General features: G+C 41.9%; 1 protein-coding gene across 1 annotated transcript in view; it reads right to left on the bottom strand.

Moving 5' to 3' along the window:
• The window catches only part of C7H17orf75 (chromosome 7 C17orf75 homolog), a 198,648-nt gene that overhangs the window by 56,496 nt on the left and 121,936 nt on the right, over nucleotides 1-20,216 (bottom strand). Inside the window, exon 4 of the mRNA XM_078654362.1 lies at nucleotides 16,539-16,679. Coding sequence (XP_078510488.1) covers nucleotides 16,539-16,679 — 141 coding nt within the window. The remainder of the gene's footprint in view (nucleotides 1-16,538; nucleotides 16,680-20,216) is intronic.

Here is a 20,216-nt window from a genome sequence, read left to right as displayed (position 1 = left end):
CTGTTAATATAATTCTATATACCGCTGTGCCCAAGAAGAGTGATACTTCTTCTGCCTTAGTATGACTCAGAGTGTTATCGTAGCCGAGAATATAGAGGGTGGGAGATTCGGCTACTGAATGCCCGAACACTTCTTGCCAGAACCCAGCAATCATTGTTCTCAGTGCTAGTAGTTTATCACATTCATAGAGCATGTGTAATAGATTTGCCGCTGCTTTACCACACCTTGGACACTCTGAAGTGGGCCTTATCCCCAGGAGTATAGTTTTGCGGGAGTAAAATATAAATCATAGATAGTTTTATATAATTGGGCTTTTAAGTTAGAAGACATAAACAGCTGTGTTGAAAGTATCAGAGACATGTCAATATCTACGTTAGGATTATTTAGTTTCCTCGACCAACCCACTTCAGTAGATTCTAAATCATCTTGTTGGTTTTCGATTAAGATGTCGTAGATAGTACCTATCCTAGTTGAGGGTCTAGACATACAATCAATTAAAGGGATATTATCCAAAGAAATATTAGCAAATTTTGAATTTAAAATTGTGTTGATTTGTATAAATTTGAATACACTGTTATTTGGGATAGCAAATTTGGATTGAAGTTGTTGAAATCTATGACCATAAGTGGGAAGCAGAAAGTCTCCTATTGTTAATACTCCTAATGTTTCCCAGCATCTAGAAATAGCGTCATATATTTGTGGTGGTAATATTAAGGAGTGCCATAATGAGATATATCTATTGTATTTAGGGATTTTCATATATCTCATAATTTTCTTCCAAGTTTCCCATGCGTTTGATATAACCTTGAACTTTACTTTCTTATAATATGAGGGTTCAACCTGTTTCAGTAACAGACCATTAGCCCTATCACCGATAGACAACTCATATATTGAAGGTATATGATTAACCCACACCTCATTTCCCAACGGTTTAACATAAAGTAGTAACATCATCTGTTGTAGAAGAGCAGCCCATAAATAAAGTCTCAGATCAGGTATTGCCAATCCTCCTCTGGTGATGGGTAGTGAGAGCTTCCGAATAGATCTCCTTACTTTCCCATATCCCCACACAAATTTACTCATTTGGGATTCCAATCCCTTTAAGATGTTGTCTTCCACTAGAAGAGGAATCGCTCGAAACAGATATAGGACCCGGGGTAGAATATTCATTTTGAGGAAATTGCCTCTTCCGATGATTGAAAGGTGTAATCCGTCAATTCTTTTAAGATCTTTCTTTACTTTTTGGAGCAGTGGTTCATAATTAATTTTCACAATCTTGTCTATTTTGGCAGATATTCGAACTCCCAGATACACAGCGGATTCTACCCTTCTGGGATCAATGAAGTAGACATTATTTGTACAAATGACCATCGTTTTATCCCTGTTTAAGGAGTATCCTGATATTTGGCCAAAGGCTTGAGTAATTTGTTCTATTTCTAATATAGCCTCAGTGGGCTGTGTTGTTATTACTGCCACATCATCGGCGTAAGCTAATATTTTTGTTTGGTAGGGTCCCAGTGTAACTGGTTTAATTGCCTCAGCCTTTAGTAGTTTTAAAATAAGAGGGTTTATGTAGAGGGCAAAAAGGATAGGAGAGCAAGGGCATCCCTGCCTAGTCCCCCGAGATATGTTAAAAAATCCAGATTCCTGGCCCATTACCAATACCCTAGCCTTCGGTGAGGAATACATTGCTTTAATTGATTTCATAAGGCAAGGTCCAACATTATTTTGTTCTAGTATTGCCCACAGGAATGCCCATGAAACCCTATCGAAAGCCTTCTCGGCATCCAAGAGGACCATCGACATCTGGCCCGCCATAGCGTTTGCGGCATCAAACAGTGCAATAGCGCGTCGGGTATGGTCCGTAGTACCCTTGCCTGGAATAAAGCCATGTTGCCATGGGGAGACCAGATGTTCGATGGTCCCCCTGAGTCGATTAGCCAAGATCTTAGAATAGAGTTTTGAGTCGGAATTTATTAGAGAGATAGGTCGATATGATGAGGGCAGCTGAGGGGGCTTATCTTTCTTTTGGAAGATTACAATATTAGTTTCCTGCCAAGACCTGGGAGGGATGCCACTTGATTGAATTCCAACAAATAAATCCTAGAGAAGAGGCGTTACGATATTACCCAGAATTTTATAAAAATCGAGTGGTATTTTATCAGGCCCTGCGGCTTTTCCCGAAGCTAACTCTGCAAGAGCATTTTCCACTTCTATTAGAGTTATTTCTCTTTCTAGATCTAACCTAGTAACATTATCCATTCCTACTACATCTTCATGCTCAATTGCCCATTTGGATAGTGTCTCTTTGATTACGTTGGGATTTACAGAGTCCTCATTTTTATACAATTTCTCATAATAATTTTGAAAAGCTTCTAAGATGGTTTCAGGTGTTGTAAATTCTTGGCCTTCCGACTCGATGCGCGTAATTGAGTTAAAAGATTGACTTTGGCGAGTTCGAAGTGCCAATTGCTTACCCACCCTATCTCCCATTTCATAGATCTTATTTCGGTGGGATTGGTATAATTCAGCCGTCCTTTGAGTAAGTTTACTGTTTATCTCCGCTTTTAGTATCGTCATATCTCTTAGAACTGAGCCACCGTCCCTTTTTTCTGTTATTAACCTAGTGTGCTTCTCTTCTAGTTCAGCTAGATTTTGTAGTTGTAATTCATTAAGCCTTGTCACCTCTTTCCTCTGTCTGGCCACATAGCTGATTGTCTCCGCACGAATTGCAGCCTTAAAGCAGTCCCAGACCATGTTTCTAGATGTGCTATATCGATTGTATTCGAAAAATTCCTGCGATCATTTTTTCATATATTCTACATATTCGTTATTTACAAGTAGTTTTTTGTCGAAGGTCCAACTTGAGCGAGGTCTAGACATGTTGCTTTAAAAAAAAGTAAGAGATAGGGGATTATGCTCCGAGATAATTTTTGGTAGTTTACTAATTTGTGCCAGACTAGCCCGATTATTTGACATTAAAATATAATCGATACGAACATATTTATTGTGAGGGTGTGAAAAATATGTATACCCTGGGTCTTGACCCTGCTTTAGGTCCCATAGATCGACCAGACCTAAACTATCTTTTAGTTGGGAGACAGCATTATAAGCTTTTGGCTTGCGGCCAACATATTTTAGTTGCGCTTGTTTCTGTGGTGGACTAGCTCTAGGTAGGGAAATATTAAAGTCCCCACAGAGGATTAGTACCTGAGGCCAGGATGCTAGTTCTATCTCCAGGTCATTAAAGAATGTGGGATCATCTTGATTAGGGGCGTAAATGGAGCATATTGTGATACCACTCTTGAGCTCCACGATCACCCACCTGCCTAGTGGATCAGCTTGTTTACGTATAGCCTCCCCGAGAAAGGATCTTGCTAGTATGGTGACCCCCCTTGTCCTCGTAGTTTGACTAGTACAGACCAGTAAATTAAACCCCGGGAACTTCAGTACTTCCCGTTCTGCCCATGAAATGTGGGTCTCCTGAAGACATATTATATCAAATGCATTTGTCCTTATTAGCCCCCACATTTGTTCCCTTTTTCTCCTATCATTGAGCCCTGCCACATTCCAAGAACACATTTTTATCCTAACCATAATATTGTGTTATTATATTTGGTTCCACATCTGCTATAAAAAAGAAAAATAATGGAAGCAGATCAAACAAATCCTTAACATTATTAACATTAGTGTCACAATGTATATTCCTCATAGTGCATCTGGAACTGTAATCACCATATTTCTGAATTTTCTCCCCCCTCCCTCCCTCTCGACCCCAACTCCTAAAACCCCCCCCCCCTTCCACCCTTCGAGACAACCCGGGTTTTGGCTCACCCAGTTGTTGATGGCTGTGTGGTCCGAACGCTTAAGCTTGCCCCAAGCCTGTTAATTTTACCATTCTAGAAAAAGTCAACCCTATAACAAATAACAATAGTTTGTCAGCACTATCATATTATTTATATATTAGTATTCTTTGCCAAATATTCTAATCATATTTGATCAATATAGTGTTCATATCATTTTGTTAGGCAGTTTATAAGTGTTCGTATCATATCCAATCCATCCTAATTTTTTTCTATTTTTTTTCCCCCCCTTCTTACGTTTATTTGTCATTATTTTGTTTCACTTTCTCTGCGACCTCCTTGAGGTAAGCCTCTGCCTGGATTTCGCTTATGAAGCTCCTCGTTGAGCCATTGTAGATTACTTTTAATCGTGCCGGATTTTGCAGAAAGACCGTCGCTCCCAGCTTTTCAAAGGGTGCGAAGAGTTGTCTCATTCGCCATCGTCGTTCTACAGTTGCATGCGCAAAGTCTGGTCTTGCAAAAAAGTTAAACCCCTTGTATTTTCTTTTAGCTGTGGGTCTAGCCAAGTCATATATAATGTCACGTACTAGAAATTTTCCAAAATTAACTAGAAATGCTCTAGGGTATTGTGGTGATTTATCCGAGCGTTTTGGTAATGACAGAGGAAAACGGTGTGCACGACAAACTTCCCTGTCCATTTCCCAGGAATTGAGTTCCGGGAAGGATGATTTTAAAAGGTTGGACATGAAGCCTCTTGGGTCGCTTCCTTCCTTCTGCGCCCTCGGGGATCCCAAGAAATCGAAGATTATTTCTTCTTGCTCGATTCTCTTGGTCTTCGACCTTTGTCATTAAGTCCTTGATTATTCCTTCATGGTCCTTAGCCTGCATTTGTAGCTTACAGACGTCTGATTCCAGATTTTCGGTCCTGACTTCCACAGAACACATTCTGTCAGAGATCTCCAAACATGTACTACCTACTTTATTGATAGCACCCTCTAGTTTTTGGATAGCGATATGATTCCTTTCGCTATCTTTTTTCACGTCTTGATGGAAAGTTTTTATTGAATTGAGAACTTCACTTAGTGAGGGCTCCCTGTGCCTCAACTCCTCGTCTTCACCTGGAATATCAGTAATATTCTTATTCCTTTCGGTTGCCGAATTTGCTTTTCGGTGGGGGCTTTTGCGTGAGAGTTTAGCTCTCCCAGTAATATACTCTGGGTTGCTCCCAGGATCTGTAGTTTCGTCGTTGATTATTTTTGAGTGTCTCTTATGTCTACTTCTTTTTTTCCCCAGTTTTTTTAATGGTGTATTGTCATATATGAGAGCTTTTTTAGTTCCGATATCTGGTGAATAAGGTGCTTTCATGGGATGCTCCTCCAGTCTCGGATCCTCACTCGGAACACTTTCTTCGCTTGAAGCTAGTTTGTAGCTAAGTTTCTAGGGTGGGCTTGGATTACTAGAGCTAGACACCATCTTGTACAGTGATTTTAACATTTATATATGGTCTTTTTATTCATTCATTCATACTGAGTTTTTAAAATCTGTTGTTTAATTCTTGTTTTAATGAATTCAATGAACTTTATTTAAGGAACTCGAGATGAGATGAATTGTATCGCCCTAAACACTATCTTGTACATATTATCTGGTCTTTTTTAATATTGTCTGTAAATTGTATACTGTCTTTTATGATGTATTAATCGAAATAAAGACGAATGAACTGAACTGCATACATAAAAGTGCACAGAGACTAAAACACCAATCTATCTGGAAAATTGTTCTCCGGCAAAAATTGCTAAGGGAAATCATAAATGCAAATTAAAAATACCAAAGAAGGCACCCCTGTTTGAAACTACTGTGTGCAAGTATTGCTGGAGAAAGACGTTTGGTGCCACCTAATAAAGCTTTGCACTAGGTGGAGAAATTAAGTGCAATAATTAATCCAAGCATATTGGATGGTATACCCAAAGTGGACAATTTGGAGCACAATAGCAGTCTGTCCACTAGACCAAACACTGCTGAAAAGTCAATAAATGTGGTATATACCACTTGATGTCTATTCATGACATATATGTCCAATGCAGACTGTAATACCACAATATTGTCCACTACAGATCTGTTTGAAACTACTAGATCGGGATGATACTAGCCTCTTCCTTCCACAATTCTAAATGTTCCAATATTCCACATGAGAAAATCTTCCCTAAGGCGTCAAGGAGGGCAATTTGTCTACAGTTCTCTGGCATTGTTTTATTGCCTTTTTGTATGTAGACTAACAATAATACTCTCTTTCCAGACTTTGGAATTCGGTCAGTAACGTAACACCTCACAAATCTAGACCTCAAGATTTTAGACCATTATCTCAGAGTTAAATGAATATAACTGAGTCAAATTAGAGCTAGTGTGGCCTTCTGTAGGTTTGTTCTTGCACAAACTGTTGGTACCACAGGCCCTTCTATCACAGAAGACATGCTAGGTCCTTCAGTCAGAAAAGTCTCAGGAACAGAAATGTTATTAAGATTTTCAGTAGAGATACCAGATTATTCAGGAGGAAACTTGACCCGTCCCCTATTCTTTTTCATGAATCGTTATTTTTAAAACAGATCTCGTAATTCTTTTTAACTTTTGGGGAGAATTTCTTCTTAAATTGGATTCATGAACTATGGAAGTTTCATGGACTAAATCCTACCCCTTGGTAGCCTTATTTAGAGATGACCCTGTATTTAAAATCCCTTTTTGCATTAGCAAAAATATTGGAAAAATAGTTATTTGTGGAGTGGGAGAAGAAGAGCAGGTAATAGACTCTAGCACATCTTTCTAAGCAACCACCACAGAATACGGTGGAGATAGTACATATTGGAAGAGAATAAACATCATTGTTGTGCTGTTTCTTTTTTGCAGAGCACTATCTAAATAGAGCTTCTCTAGCTTGGACTGCTACATTTTTCTCCCCTTTCCCCTTATCCATCACATGCGTATATAAAGAGGTCCTTGAAGCACTAGAGTTAGAAAGGAGAACCTTAATCTGACCCGCATTAACGTCATCATTTGTTCTGGCAACAAGAATAGCAAATAGAGATTCTAGCACATGGTATGAATTAATCGTCATTTTCTCCAATACTTTTATAGTAGACTCCAGAATGCCCTGAAGAGCATGGAGAGCTTTGGAGACATGAACTTAGTCTCCTGGCAGAAGAATGCTCCAGTTTCAGAGTAAGTCTGGATAATGTCTCTCTGGGTGGCGGATGATTTACCAGTTGCTCTGGTAACTCTCTAATTTCCTTTCCGTTATGAACTTGTGATTGATGTCTGTTTCCGGGAGAGTGCTTTTGAGTAACATTTGATCCAAGTGCGGGGCACAAACAGTTTGCTTGCACTCTGCTCTTATTTTATTCTCACTTTCCTCCTTCTAGGATTTAGGGAAAGCAGAGGTGACAGGCACAGCCGATTCCCAATTACTTACTGAGGGACTCTGCTGTTGAAGATTACTTTTTATGACCGTTGTCTTCTCAGAAGTTGTTACCTGCTTCGTCTCCAAGACGTGGAAAGTAGATGGAATCTATAGGCAGAACGGGTAGGCCACCATGGTGCAATCACTCTGCTTAGAGTCAAATTCAAATGTTTAGGGCCAATTGAGGCTCGAGTTTGTCTAAGCACTACATTTTCTGCTACAATTTGTTTTAATAGTCATCTTGGTACTTTTAGTATCTTGAAGTTTTACCTGGGAGAGAAAGACAGGCTAATAGTACTCACCATAGTCAGCAATAGAGCTTAGTAAATGCTACCTCATAGCCTTTCTGCTGTTAAAATAAAAAATGATAATTGCTCTTAAGCCAAACTAATCAAACAGAGATAGTTTCCACTGATAAAATGTCCATAGACTGCAGTACTGGGAGTCAGGTAAACAACTGTTCACACCTCTCGAGCTCTCCGGATTCTTTCTTGGGTATATATGCTCCTCAAAACCTTGGGTGACTCGGCCTTCAACTCTGACTCCCACTCAACTACACCCCCTGGGGGGTGAGGGTGGTCAGTGTGCACCGACGGCCACCTTTTCACTAGAAAAGATATGCTTAGTCGGAGACTCTTCTAATCTTTCCTGCCCCTCTTGTCCCACGTCCATCACCATGCCGCCCTCACCACTGCACTCACCACTAAGCCTTTCCTGGCAGCAATCTGGCAGGCTGCGAGAAGGAACGTTGTAGGGACACAGAGCTTGGTAGAGGCAGCAGGCAGCAGGCACTTCTGCTGGTCTGGCAGGAGAAGAGACTGCAGGAGACCAGTGGGGTACTAGCACACTGTGGGGAGATTCTGCAGGCACTCGCTCAGCTGAAACACATCAGCAAAAACATGTGTCAGCACAAAATCATGCTGGGGGAGGAGGGACAACATTCACTCACGAGCTAACCGCCTACTTTATGAATGCCACACATTCGACTCCTTAAAATAAAACAATCAAGAAACAAAAAACCCAATAAGCAAAATGACCCTCTAAAAGAAACTAAACAGCACTACTCTTCAGCAACCTCAAATATAACTACTCTTAAAAACTAGCACTGGCAAAGCCCATAGCTCTCAGCTATGCAAGAACTAATGGCTATTCCAAAGCCTTTTAGCCATGTTGTACAGCATGTGGCTACTCATAAGCATGGCGAAAAGTTAGTGGAGTGGCATAGAGCAGAGTGGCAGATAGTGATGTGGCGCAGAGCAACGCAAAGCAGAGTGAAGCAGATCAGAGTGAAGCAGATCAGAGTGACGCAGATCAGAGTGACGCAGAGCAGAGAGGAGTAGAGCAGAGAGGAGTAGGACAGAGAGGAGTAGAGCAGAGAGGAGTAGAGCAGAGAGGAGTAGAGCAGAGAGGAGTAGAGCAGAGAGGAGAGGAGTAGAGCAGAGAGGAGTAGAGTAGAGTCGCATAGAGTGAAGTGGCGTAGAGTGAAGTGGCGCAGAGTCGAAAGGAGCGGCATTGAGTAGCATAGAGTAGAGTGACACAGAGTGGAGTTGAGTAGAGTGGCATGGAGTGGTGTAGAGTGGCCTAGAGAGCATAGACACCGGTGGCAGTGGAGTAGCCTAAAGTACAGTGGCGCAGAGTAGAGAGGCGTGGCATGGAGTGGAGTGGCCTAGAGAGAAATCAAGTCAAGAGGAGTGTTTCACAGTAGAGTGGCATGGCAGAGTATAGTGGGGTGGGGTGGGGTGGAGTGGCATGGAGTCGGGTAGAGTGGCATAAGGTAGCGTAGCATGGAGTGGGCTGGAGCGGCTTAGAATGGAGCGGCTTAGAGTCGAGTGGCATAGAAAGGAGTGACGTGGCGCTAAATAGAGTGGCCTAGAGTGGAATGGAGCGGCGTAGAATAGCGTAGGTTGAAGTGGCATAGAATAGAGTGGAGTGGCATAGAGTAAAGTGGAGTGATGTAGATTAGAGAGGAGCAGCATAGAGTGCAGTGGCATAGAGTGACGTAGGGTGGCATAAAAGTTGAGTAGAGTGATGTGGAGTGGATTAGAGTGACAGAGAGGTGTGGAGTGGCGTGGCGTGGCGTGTTGTAGAGTCGAATGGAGTGGAGTGGCACAGAAAAGAGTACCGTTAAGTAGAGAGGCATGGAGTACAGTGGCCTAAAGTGGAATAGAGTGGCATAGAGTAGAGTGGAGTGTTGTGTAGTGGCAATAAAGTGGAGTGACAGAGTAGAGTGGCATAGTATAGAGTGGCATGGAGTGGCATAAGGTAGAGTAGAGTGGGTTGGAGCTGTGTGGAGTAGAGTACAGTGGCTTAGAGTGGAGTGCCTTGAGTGGTTATAGAGGAGGAACGCAGAGTGACAAAGTGGAATGGTAGCTCAGAGAGAAGTGGCATATAGTACAGTGGAGTGGCATGGAGTAAAGTTGAGTATTGTAAAGTAGAGAGAAGTAGCGTAGCGCGGAGTGGCCTAGAATGGCGTGGAGTGACATAGTAGAGTAGCATTGTGTGACGTAGAGCAGTGTGGAGTGGCATGGAGTGGCAAAGAGTAAAGTGGCATAAAGCTGGGTGGAGTGGCATACAGCGTGGTGTCGCACAGAGTAGAGTGGATTGGCACAGTAGAATGGCATAGAGTCCAGTGGAATAAATTAGAGTGGAGTAGAGTAGAGTGGCCTAGAGTAGAATGGGGTCAAATAGGGTAGAGTGACAGAGTAGAATGGAGTAGTGCCGAGTAGAGTGGTGCCGAGTTGAGTGGTGCCGAGTAGAGTGGTGCCGAGTAGAGTGGTGCCGAGTAGAGTGGTGCCGAGTAGAGTGGTGCCGAGTAGAGTGGTGCCGAGTAGAGTGGTGCCGAGCAGAGTGGTGCCGAGCAGAGTGGTGCCGAGCAGAGTGGTGCCGAGCAGAGTGGTGCCGAGCAGAGTGGTGCCGAGCAGAGTGGTGCCGAGCAGAGTGGTGCCGAGCAGAGTGGTGCCGAGCAGAGTGGTGCCGAGCAGAGTGGTGCCGAGCAGAGTGGTGCCGAGTAGAGTGGTGCCGAGTAGAGTAGTGCCGAGTAGAGTAGTGCCGAGTAGAGTAGTGCCGATTAGAGTAGTGCCGAGTGGAGTGGCGCCGAGTGGAGTGGCGCCGAGTGGAGTGGTGAGGACTGGAGGGACATAGAGTGGATTGACGTAGGGTGCAGTGGCATAGAATACTACAGTTGTGGATGTAATTAACTTAAACAAGGAACTAAACTTAAAATCAACACAAAAGTAGGAGGCTTAAAGGGGATGAATGGCGGAAAGGCAATGAAAGCGAGTGGTGACAAACATCATGAAGGTTTCAATTTGTTGGAAGTGTGGCATTTACACATTATAATGGATTAATTCAACGTAAAATGTCATTTTCTTTAGTTGAATGAGTAAACCAAAAGAGGCAGGCGTCGATCAACAATGTGAAAAAATGCATCTGAAAACAGAATGAATTGAGAAAGCAGCACAAGAACTGGAAATAGAAGAAGCGTCCTGAAACGCATACCTCAGTCACAGCGTTATCACCAGATGGATTTAATTAAGTTCAATCAATCTGTGGTTGGTGCATATTTCACAGAAAGAAAAGGAAGTGACACCCTGCATGCACTTGCCACTCGGAGGCAGCAAAGAAGAGAGACAAAAGGTAAGCAGTGGGCAGGCTCCAATCACTTTACTGTGAACAATAACCCTCACAAGCGATACTACATGCAGCCCATGTGCTGTTACAGATGGTATCTAAAAACAAAAAAAACCAAAAAAGTCAACTATACATTTACAAACATTATAGTAGCGAACAACTTCTCCAGACCACAGGACAAACTCCTCTAATCTTTCAGGAAGACATTTATTTTGTACACTCTGCCTTTCCTTCAAACTTTATTTACTTACATGACTACTAAAGCCTAACCCAGCAAGGTCCAGAACAACAACAGAATAACTAAGGTTTGAGGGAGATTAAACATGGAGATACACATTGCTACTGTCTGAGCCATCCTCAACTTCTGCCTCTCTTCCACATTTGTTCTGAGCAATTACTCCTTCTATACCACTATGTTTCCTCAACCACAGAAAAAAGAATCTTGGATCCTGCTTACATCCACGTAAAAGTGATGAACTGTAGTGCAATAAGTTAAAAGCATAGATTGTATGTTATTCCAGCTCAACCCACAATTGCAGGCCAATTGGAGTGTCTCTTTAATTACCCTGTCAAACTTCTTGACTGTTGGCCTCTGGATGATAGATTGGAATTCTCTTATGTACAATGACAAGATGATCCAGATAATCTTTAAATCGAACACTAAAGAACTGAGGCAAATTATCTGCTACCAATCTCTTGGGAATACCTTCTTGAGAGAAAACATCATCCAAGATTTCAATAATGGAGCTCAGCTATCCCGACTTCAGGCCATTTGGAAAAATATTCAATGGAAACAATTCCAAAAGCCTCTTTTTGATGGGAGACTAAAAACGGACCAATTTTATAGATGCATACGTGCCTCCTAGGGCATTCTGGAACAGAAACAAGAGACAAATCCACTCTACATGTTTTGTCATCTTATCACTGTTCATACATGCACAACGACAGCAAATCCACTCATCAATTATAATCCTTAGATAGCCACCAGTACAATTCCCTAGCACACATTTTAGTAGCTAACATGCCTAGATGATCATCATGGCAGAGGACAATAATTTCATTCCTCAAACTAATCGGGGGAACAATCTTATTGCCCAGCATCACAATTCCATTCATGACACACAATTGATCACTTCTTTGTGAAACGCAGACAAATCTCCTCTCAACTTCCATTTAACTGACCATCCCAATTTGCAAAAACCAAGTACATCCTTAAGGTATAAATCAGAAGACATACTTTATTCCCAAACCCTCTCAGATATCAGTTTGATTTTACTTAATTCTGGTCCTCTGGTATAGTCACTTGTAAAAGCTACCTCACATTGGCCTCATTCGCAGCAGAGAAGACGCAACTGTGACCCTACAGGTATATTTGACACGCAGTCAGCGTGCACATTCCTAGCTTCTGCCACATATTCAATTTTAAAAAAGAAATTTGCAGGCTAATCTAGCAAGTGTTACAGTTAAATTTGTATCACAACCAGAGTTAAATATGTTTACCAATGTCATTCTTCTTAATGATAAAGATCATTGCCAAACATACATTCTGAAATGTTCCAAAGCCCAAGAACAAACTAGTAACCCCTTCCCAATCTCTGAAAAATTACGTTCAGCCTTCCTCATAGTTTTGAACTCATAAGCAACTACCCATTCTCTCTTCCCATCCGTATGCATAAGGGCTTCACCAATCCCTACACCACTTGCAGATACATATACACTGTTTCCCTACTAAGAAGGGTTTCAAGCATGGTACATTGGCTATATCATTCTTAAGTAAAGCAAGAGTATTCTCTTGATAATATCCCATAACAGTTTTCTTAATTGCTCCATTTTACAACCATAGTTCTCTATAAACTTTAAACAGAATTTGGTTAATCCTAGGAAAGAGGATGGCTGTTCTTTGGTTAGAGGTGCTAGAGCATCCTGATTAGCCTGGATATGACCGTCTTAGAAGTAATTCCATCAGCTGATATACAATGACCTAAATACACCACCTTGCTGCAAGTAAAGTGACAATTGTCACTTCTAAGGGGCAAACCTTTCCTATATAAAGTGCCTCTTAAATGATTTTTTTGGGATACATCAGCTGCACTGGCTAGGCCAAACAACATGCATTTATACTGAAATTAACCTTCTGGTGTCATGAAAGCAGTGACCAACTTGGATCCTTGTTGAGAACCATCTGGTGATACAAATTGGCTAGGTCCAATGTTGTGAAAACAGTAGCTCCTGCCAATGTCGTAACCAGCTCATGGATGTTGGTTAGTGGTTGTTGATAGACCTAAATGGCCTAATTCACGCTGTGAAGATTCACGCATAAATTAAATTCGCCAGATACCTTTAAGGAAATATATTCACTGGGGACACCAATAGAGATGATTCAACAGCTTCAATAATATCACACTCGCATAAATCCAGCAGCAAACCTTCAGGTTTTTCTATATATATATATATATCTATACTACTATTATAAAGAGAGAACACAAACCTTTGAGCCAGGTAAACTCGGGAACCACAGCGCCAATCCACACACCCGATACATTGTAGAAATTGTCAGGGTGTGCAGATGGACATAGGCTATAATTTTTTTTTTTTTTAAACGTAAATTTAAAAACCTAACTTTTAAAAAAAAGTAGTGCCCTGAAAGTAGCACCGGCCGCGACGCTGCGCTGGCCGCGACGTGCGTGATGACGAGGAGGAGCGGCGGACATGGAGCGACGGTGAAGTGAAGAGCGCGGGGAGAAGCGGCGGCTCAGGTGCGTCATGACGAAGAGGAGCGGCGGACATGAAGCGGCGGTGAAGTGAGGAGCGCGGGAAGGAGCGGCGGCTCAGGTAAGGTAAAGGCACATTGGAGTCGGGGCGGGAGGGAGTCGGGGCGGGAGGGAGTCGGGGCGGGAGGGAGTCAGGGGGGGGGAGGGGGTCGGGCGGGAGCGGGTGTGCACAGAGGGACGGGCGGGAGGAGTCGGGGTGGGAGGGAGTCGGGGTGGGAGGGGGTCGGGCGGGAGCGGGTGTGCACAGAGGCACACAAGCCTCAAATGCTGACCCCAGCCCCTTTCTGCCCCAGGCAACGCTGGGGCGGGCTGCTAGTATATATATAATGGGAACATTTCTAATTTTATGTTATATTGGTATCATCCATTCCTTTAAAATTATCTTATGTTTAAATCCCTTTTACTCTCCTAACGGTTCTTCAAAAACACCTGGAAATTCATTCACAAGTTCCCAGACTTGTCTTTTCCTTTATCTTCTACTGAGGGTATACAACCTTTACAACGCAACTTTTACAACGCAAACTATTACAACGCATTGCTCTGGGGGGCGCTCTAGGATAGGGAATAGGTTAATTTACTATCCAATAACCTTCCCTACTATCCACGGGGACTGGAGTTGGAATAGTAAATTAAACTATTCACTATCCAGAGCCCAAAAGCATTATGCGTTGTAATGGTATGCGTTGTAAAACTTACGATGTAAAGGTAGGCGTTGCAAAGGTAGGCGTTGTAACGTCATACATCCTCTACTGAGTATGCTGACAGAATAGCAGGTGGATTTAATCATGCACGCCGATCCTCTTGGTGGTGCCAGTCTAGAATAGGCTCCCCCTTATCAGCTACAAAACTTTTCAATCAATAAACTTTAACTCAGACCAAAATAACCCCACCATTTTAATTCTGGGCCCAAGTAACCTCTAGGACTGACTTACATCGGAAGTAAGTTTCTGCCAGACAATATGAATTTAAATAGGTCATGGTCTTTTTTAGAATACCAAGAACGATTCCATCATCATGTGTACATTGATACCATCTAGTACGATATTTTGAGAAGGCGATTCTTCTGTATTGTACTATCCTTTACAATCAAGTTGTCCTTTGGGTGTAATGAATCTTCTTCACAATTATTCCCCTATTCTGGAATTATATTGACCTTCCTTTGAGCTGTGGACTTGCAAACGGAAGCAAAACGACCCCTCCTCTGACACTTGGCACATGTCTTGTCCCAGGCTGGGCATCCCTCTAAGTTGCCCAAATGGTTATAACTTTCATCCACAGCCATAGTATTGTAAATTTTTCCTCTTTACACGTTTATTCTTTTCACCGTTTTCAACCTTGCCAATAGCTTGCTTAACTACTGAAATCAATTCACTGGAGTTACCTCTAATTTCTTGCACAGTTCTCTCAAGGTTCACTATTCCTTTAGCTGAGGACAACCTTTTCTTTAGAGATAATTCTGAAGAAACCAACACTCATTCTTGTACCCTCTTGGTTTTGCACTTCATGAGAATTGGATCCCTTAATACCTCTTCAAAACTGATGTGTTCATAATTGCACAATGATTCTTAGGATCTAAATTTGGCAAAAATGTTCTCACTAATTTAAAACGTTACACATCTACATTGATACTCTTCTTAAATCTTAATTATAAGTGTCAAAGGCAGAAGATTGCTGCGTTCCAGAACGTAGTCGGCACAATCGAAATCAGCTCAATAGTTAATCTCCTCATCTGAAATGCAAAATGGTTTCTCGAACACAGAATAGCAAACAGCAACGGCACCAAAGCAGCCTTATAATCTAGCTAAGAAGCGTTATACAGTCGGAGCACATTCAGCTCTTCCCTGATGTTTGTAGCCAGTGAAGAAAAGCGCTAGCCCTGGAGCATTATGGTAATTTTATTTCTACATAGGAAGAACGATTATTCTTAGCCAGAAAAAGCACATCCATAAAACACTACTGTGGCCATCCACAGTCCTCTGCTTCTAACCAACCTTAAAGCAACCATCCCTCTCGCTCTCACCCCCACCATTCCAATCTGACATCCAAACCATTCCACCACAACAATCACTCATGTGCTAAGAGCCTACTTCCAGAATGCCACAGAAGCCATCACCTTTGCTTATCTATGATGCTTAATACCAACACCTGAAGCTAAATAGATCTTGCACTGTTGCAAGCTTGTGACTGCTTAAAAGTGCTGAAAATCCAATCTAGCAGTAAGATTCAGATCACCTTTGCGCAGGAGGCAATCAGCCTTCATTTTATTGACAATAGCAGGTTGACAGGATGATCGATGCCGGATATATGTAACATTTGAAATGTTGACATTCAGATCAGCAGTCTTCAAGATATTAGTCTTTTTTTTCAAGATTAAAGTATCTGTACCATTCGATTTTAACCTCCAAACTAAGGTCCATATTAGTGGACAGATGCAAAAAAAATATGACAATCAACCCTTTTGAATCTGTGAATATTGGCATGGAGTTTTGACTCAGAGGAAAACATGTCTCCAAACACTATACTTAACAAAGGTGAAATTTCATGGCACCAGAACATGCCAAATGGAAATTTGCCATGATGTTTTTGCCACAAAGCACCTTCTGATTACATTTTGGACACAGAGTTCCTAAATCTGGGACTTCAATATGTGTCAACTAGCAAGGACCAGGGTTCTACAAGAGAGAGAGATCTAGGCTATTTGGGGACCACCTGAGATTCTTGTACCATATCCTATACAAATGCCCTTCAGGCTTCCTACAGTTTCTCTTAGATGTGAACTAGATAAGCTGATATCGACCACAGGGAGGACTAAAAATAGGAAATCAGTGATGATTAATGTAAGGTTTATATAGTTATATTCCCTTTAAATGCTCTTGTAAAGGATATAGTTCAAGTCCTTTCTCTGAACCTCCCAGAAAACAGATTACATATTCAGGGAAGTTGATGCTTGCATCCATCATTTCCTTCTGAAGTGGTCTTGGTTGTTGAAGAAGACAGTAATAGCAGCCAAAGACACTTTCGGGTGTGCTGTAAGAAAAAATGGGTATATTCAGTCAGCAGGTTTATGCTACCGTGACTTCTTAGACATTGTAATAAACAAGTAGAAAACAGACTTATGTGATGTGTTTGCATGAGACAAGACCTCAATGTTCATTGATTGATATTAACAGAATGAGCTGAATGGATATACAAAGTTACTAGTTGCTAAGAACAATTGCACCTTGAAAGTTGTTCAATGTTACAAGTAAGTACATAGAGCTACACACGGGCACTTTAATCTCCCGTCTGCTTGTTCCAGAGTTTGCTAAGAGTAAAATAAGATTGTATAAAATGAAATCTGGTTGATGCTGCCATGGAGTCCATTCTGCAATCCAGCATTGAACATGATTTTCAACTCTGCATTTACAGAGAGCGTAAAATGTCCAGAATATTGCTACAGTTTGTTGTAACAACATGGCAAGTAAACAGGAGGTTTCTGTCTAGGGCAAATTAGCTTGAATTAGGAGCACTCTAATCCTTCACCTAGCAAGAGACACTGCGTGGCTACACATAGCCATAAGCTCAAAGATTCTAGGGAACCACCAAGCAGAGTCCCTGCTCTTCCCTAAAATCAGTCAATTGTGTTTGGATGGTGAGAATGTTGGCTAAAGGACAAGCCATGAGAAGCTGAATTCAATATCCAGACCAGGGGATGTACTATCTGTATCACTTCATGCCTATCCTTTAAACAACAACCACAGGCAATGACAACAACTGTATCACTGCAAGTCCGCCAACATTTCAGATTGCCTCCTCTTTATTGCTGTTCCTTGTACAAATAAATAGCTTTGAAATTAACTCCAGTGTGTTTCTATATTTGAGGTCCTTATTAAATGCGGTATATGGTTATTTTGCTTTGAGTCTGTTGTTGAGCTATAATAAGAGCTTAATTAAAATATATGTTCCATAGGCAGTGGTCCATGAATACTGTTTGTTTGCGGTTTTCTTTAATGCAGGATTACCTTTGTCAGCTTGTTAGGCACTATTTAGTGTATACCTTAAAGTAGCATGTATATCATATTTCAAAGTGAGTGGATAAAGTCTCCGATTTGTCTTTAGCCAAATTGCATAGGAAGTTTAAAATTCTACAGGAAACAGAGCAATCATTGTAGTCAAGGGATAAAGAACAATGGCAGCCTAGCATATATATATATAGTGCCTAATCTAGCCTCCATTTATCATGGATCCTACCAAAATGGAGTCAGTTGTGAGAAGGTCAATGGAAGAGCTTGCATTAGGGGCTTGGACTTGAAAAAGAGGATGCTTCTATAGCATAAGTTTGAGGACTGAAAGTTGAATAACCTGGAAAAGTACTTTTAAATTATAGTAATTGTAATCTCAGCTGCTAAAAGCTCAGTACGTGGACATATGCAGCAACCTTGGTGAAATATATTTGGCTTAAAAAGAGTATGTCAGTTTTACTCTGAGTCACCTTAGTGGACACATTCCTTGTTCAGATTTTTAATGCTAATCAGGTCCTTTGTCACAGAGGCAAACAAGTATCGTGCAGGGTGGCTTCACAAGATTTGTCAACTAAAGAATCCATGGGTATAGACCTTGGTCCGGCCTTGAGAAATCTACTGACCCACTTGCTATGGAGAGTCAGATGTTATCAGGCAGAGCTATAATTAAGGTCTATTCGCCCATTCTAGCAGGCTGACAAAGAACAGGGGTTCTGTTCACTCAAAGTGAAGGAGCAATAAATATGCCTTTAAATATTGATTTTATCTTGTGATATTTGCTCTGTGTTTAGAGACAGAGGTTAGAAGTCAGTTTACATCTTTTTACAATTACTTTTCTTTCTCTAACTGCAGGGTTACAGGATTTTGTAGAGTGAACTGTCTGAAGTGCTGTACAAAGAGTGTGAAATGAATGGCAGTAGGGTGTCAGATGTTTTTCTAACACACAACATTTAATTAGCTAATAAGTGAACTGGCCAAAATGTCAAAATATATTTCAGTAGTTATAAAAGCCCATTTTGTGTAATTCTGTGTGACGAAAAAAATATTTTATTTATTTATTTATTTATTTCAATTTATATAGCACATTATCACCCCAGGGTCTCTAAGCGCTTGTACAAGAAAAAAACAACTGTACAAAAAAAACAGGTAGCCAACTTACAATACTCCCCATGCTTCTCGGAAGAGTATGGTTTTTAACATTCGGCGGAATGGCAGTAGATTAGGCTCCTTACGGAGAGTAGGTGGTAGTTTATTCCATGCTGCAGGAAGCAAATTGGAGAAAGCACGCCCGCCCAGAGTGGACAGGCGGAAACGTGCATTGACCAGGAGAGTGGCTTCAGAGGACCGCAGTACCCTACCAGGGATATAGCCAGATAGACTGGTTTTAATGTAACTGGGCGCGTTACCGTAGAGTGCCTTGTGGGAAATACACAATCCTTTAAACAATGCCCTCTGTCTAACAGGGAGCCAGTGTAACTGACGCAGGAGAGGTGAAGCATGCGTCTTCCTAGGCTTCTTAAAGATCAGTCTCGCTGCATCGTTTATTACTGTCTGAAGCCTTGCGAGTTGTTGCTGGGGCAGCCCTATATACAGCGCATTGCCGTAATCCAATCGCCCCAGGATCATAGCTGACACAGCGCTTCTTAGAGTGGGAAACAACAGCAATTGGGAGATCTTACGAAGCTGTCTCAGAAGACCAACACACGTGCCTACCACTACAGACACCTGTTTCTTCATAGACAAATTGCTGTCAATATGGATTCCCAGGCTTTTCACCACGGTTACTGGTACCGGCGTCCTACCTAACTCCTTGGGCCAAAACCCATCATTCCATGGGCTGCCTGAGATGGTTATAGGCAGCACCTCGGTTTTATCAGGATTAATCTTCAAGGAGTTGGCGGACATCCAGTTTACCGTGTACCTCAAGATGTTATGCAACCTGGCTTGTGCTCCTGGAGAATCCTCTATTTGGATGACGATCTGCGTGTCGTCAGCATAATTATAAATCTGACATTCCATCTGATTAAGAGCTGAAATCAGTGGCTGCAGGTAAATGTTAAAAAGAAGCGGTGAGAGAGCCGAGCCTTGCGGCACACCACAGGTGATGGCCGCTGATGTTGATACTAGGTCGGACAACTGCACTTTCTGCGATCTATCTTGCAAGAAAGAGGTAAGCCAACCTAGTGCAGACCCCCCGATGCCCAGATCTCTCACACGCGACAACAGTTGACTATGACACACCGTGTCAAAAGCCGCGGAGAGATCAAGTAGCACCAGGGCCCCTGGGATCTTTTTATCAGCTCTACACCTCAATTCATCTAAAATGGACACCATCACCAGCTCCGTACTGTGATGTACCCGGAATCCAGCCTAATTCTGCTCTAACAGATCATTGGTCTCCAGATGCTTTGAGAGGTATGTCAGCACATGCTGTTCCAAAACCTTAGCTAAAAAGGGTAATTGGGAGATGGGCCTGAAATTCTTTAAAATGTTTACATCCGCCCCGGGCTTCTTGAGCAGCGGAATCAACCGGGCCTCCTTAAGCATAGCCGGAACTTGTCCA

This window comes from Lissotriton helveticus, chromosome 7 (assembly GCF_964261635.1).
Source record: "Lissotriton helveticus chromosome 7, aLisHel1.1, whole genome shotgun sequence".
Classification (NCBI taxonomy): Eukaryota; Metazoa; Chordata; class Amphibia; order Caudata; family Salamandridae; genus Lissotriton; species Lissotriton helveticus.
Note: the sequence above shows the minus strand (reverse complement) of the source record. Positions and strands in the feature narration are given on the sequence as shown.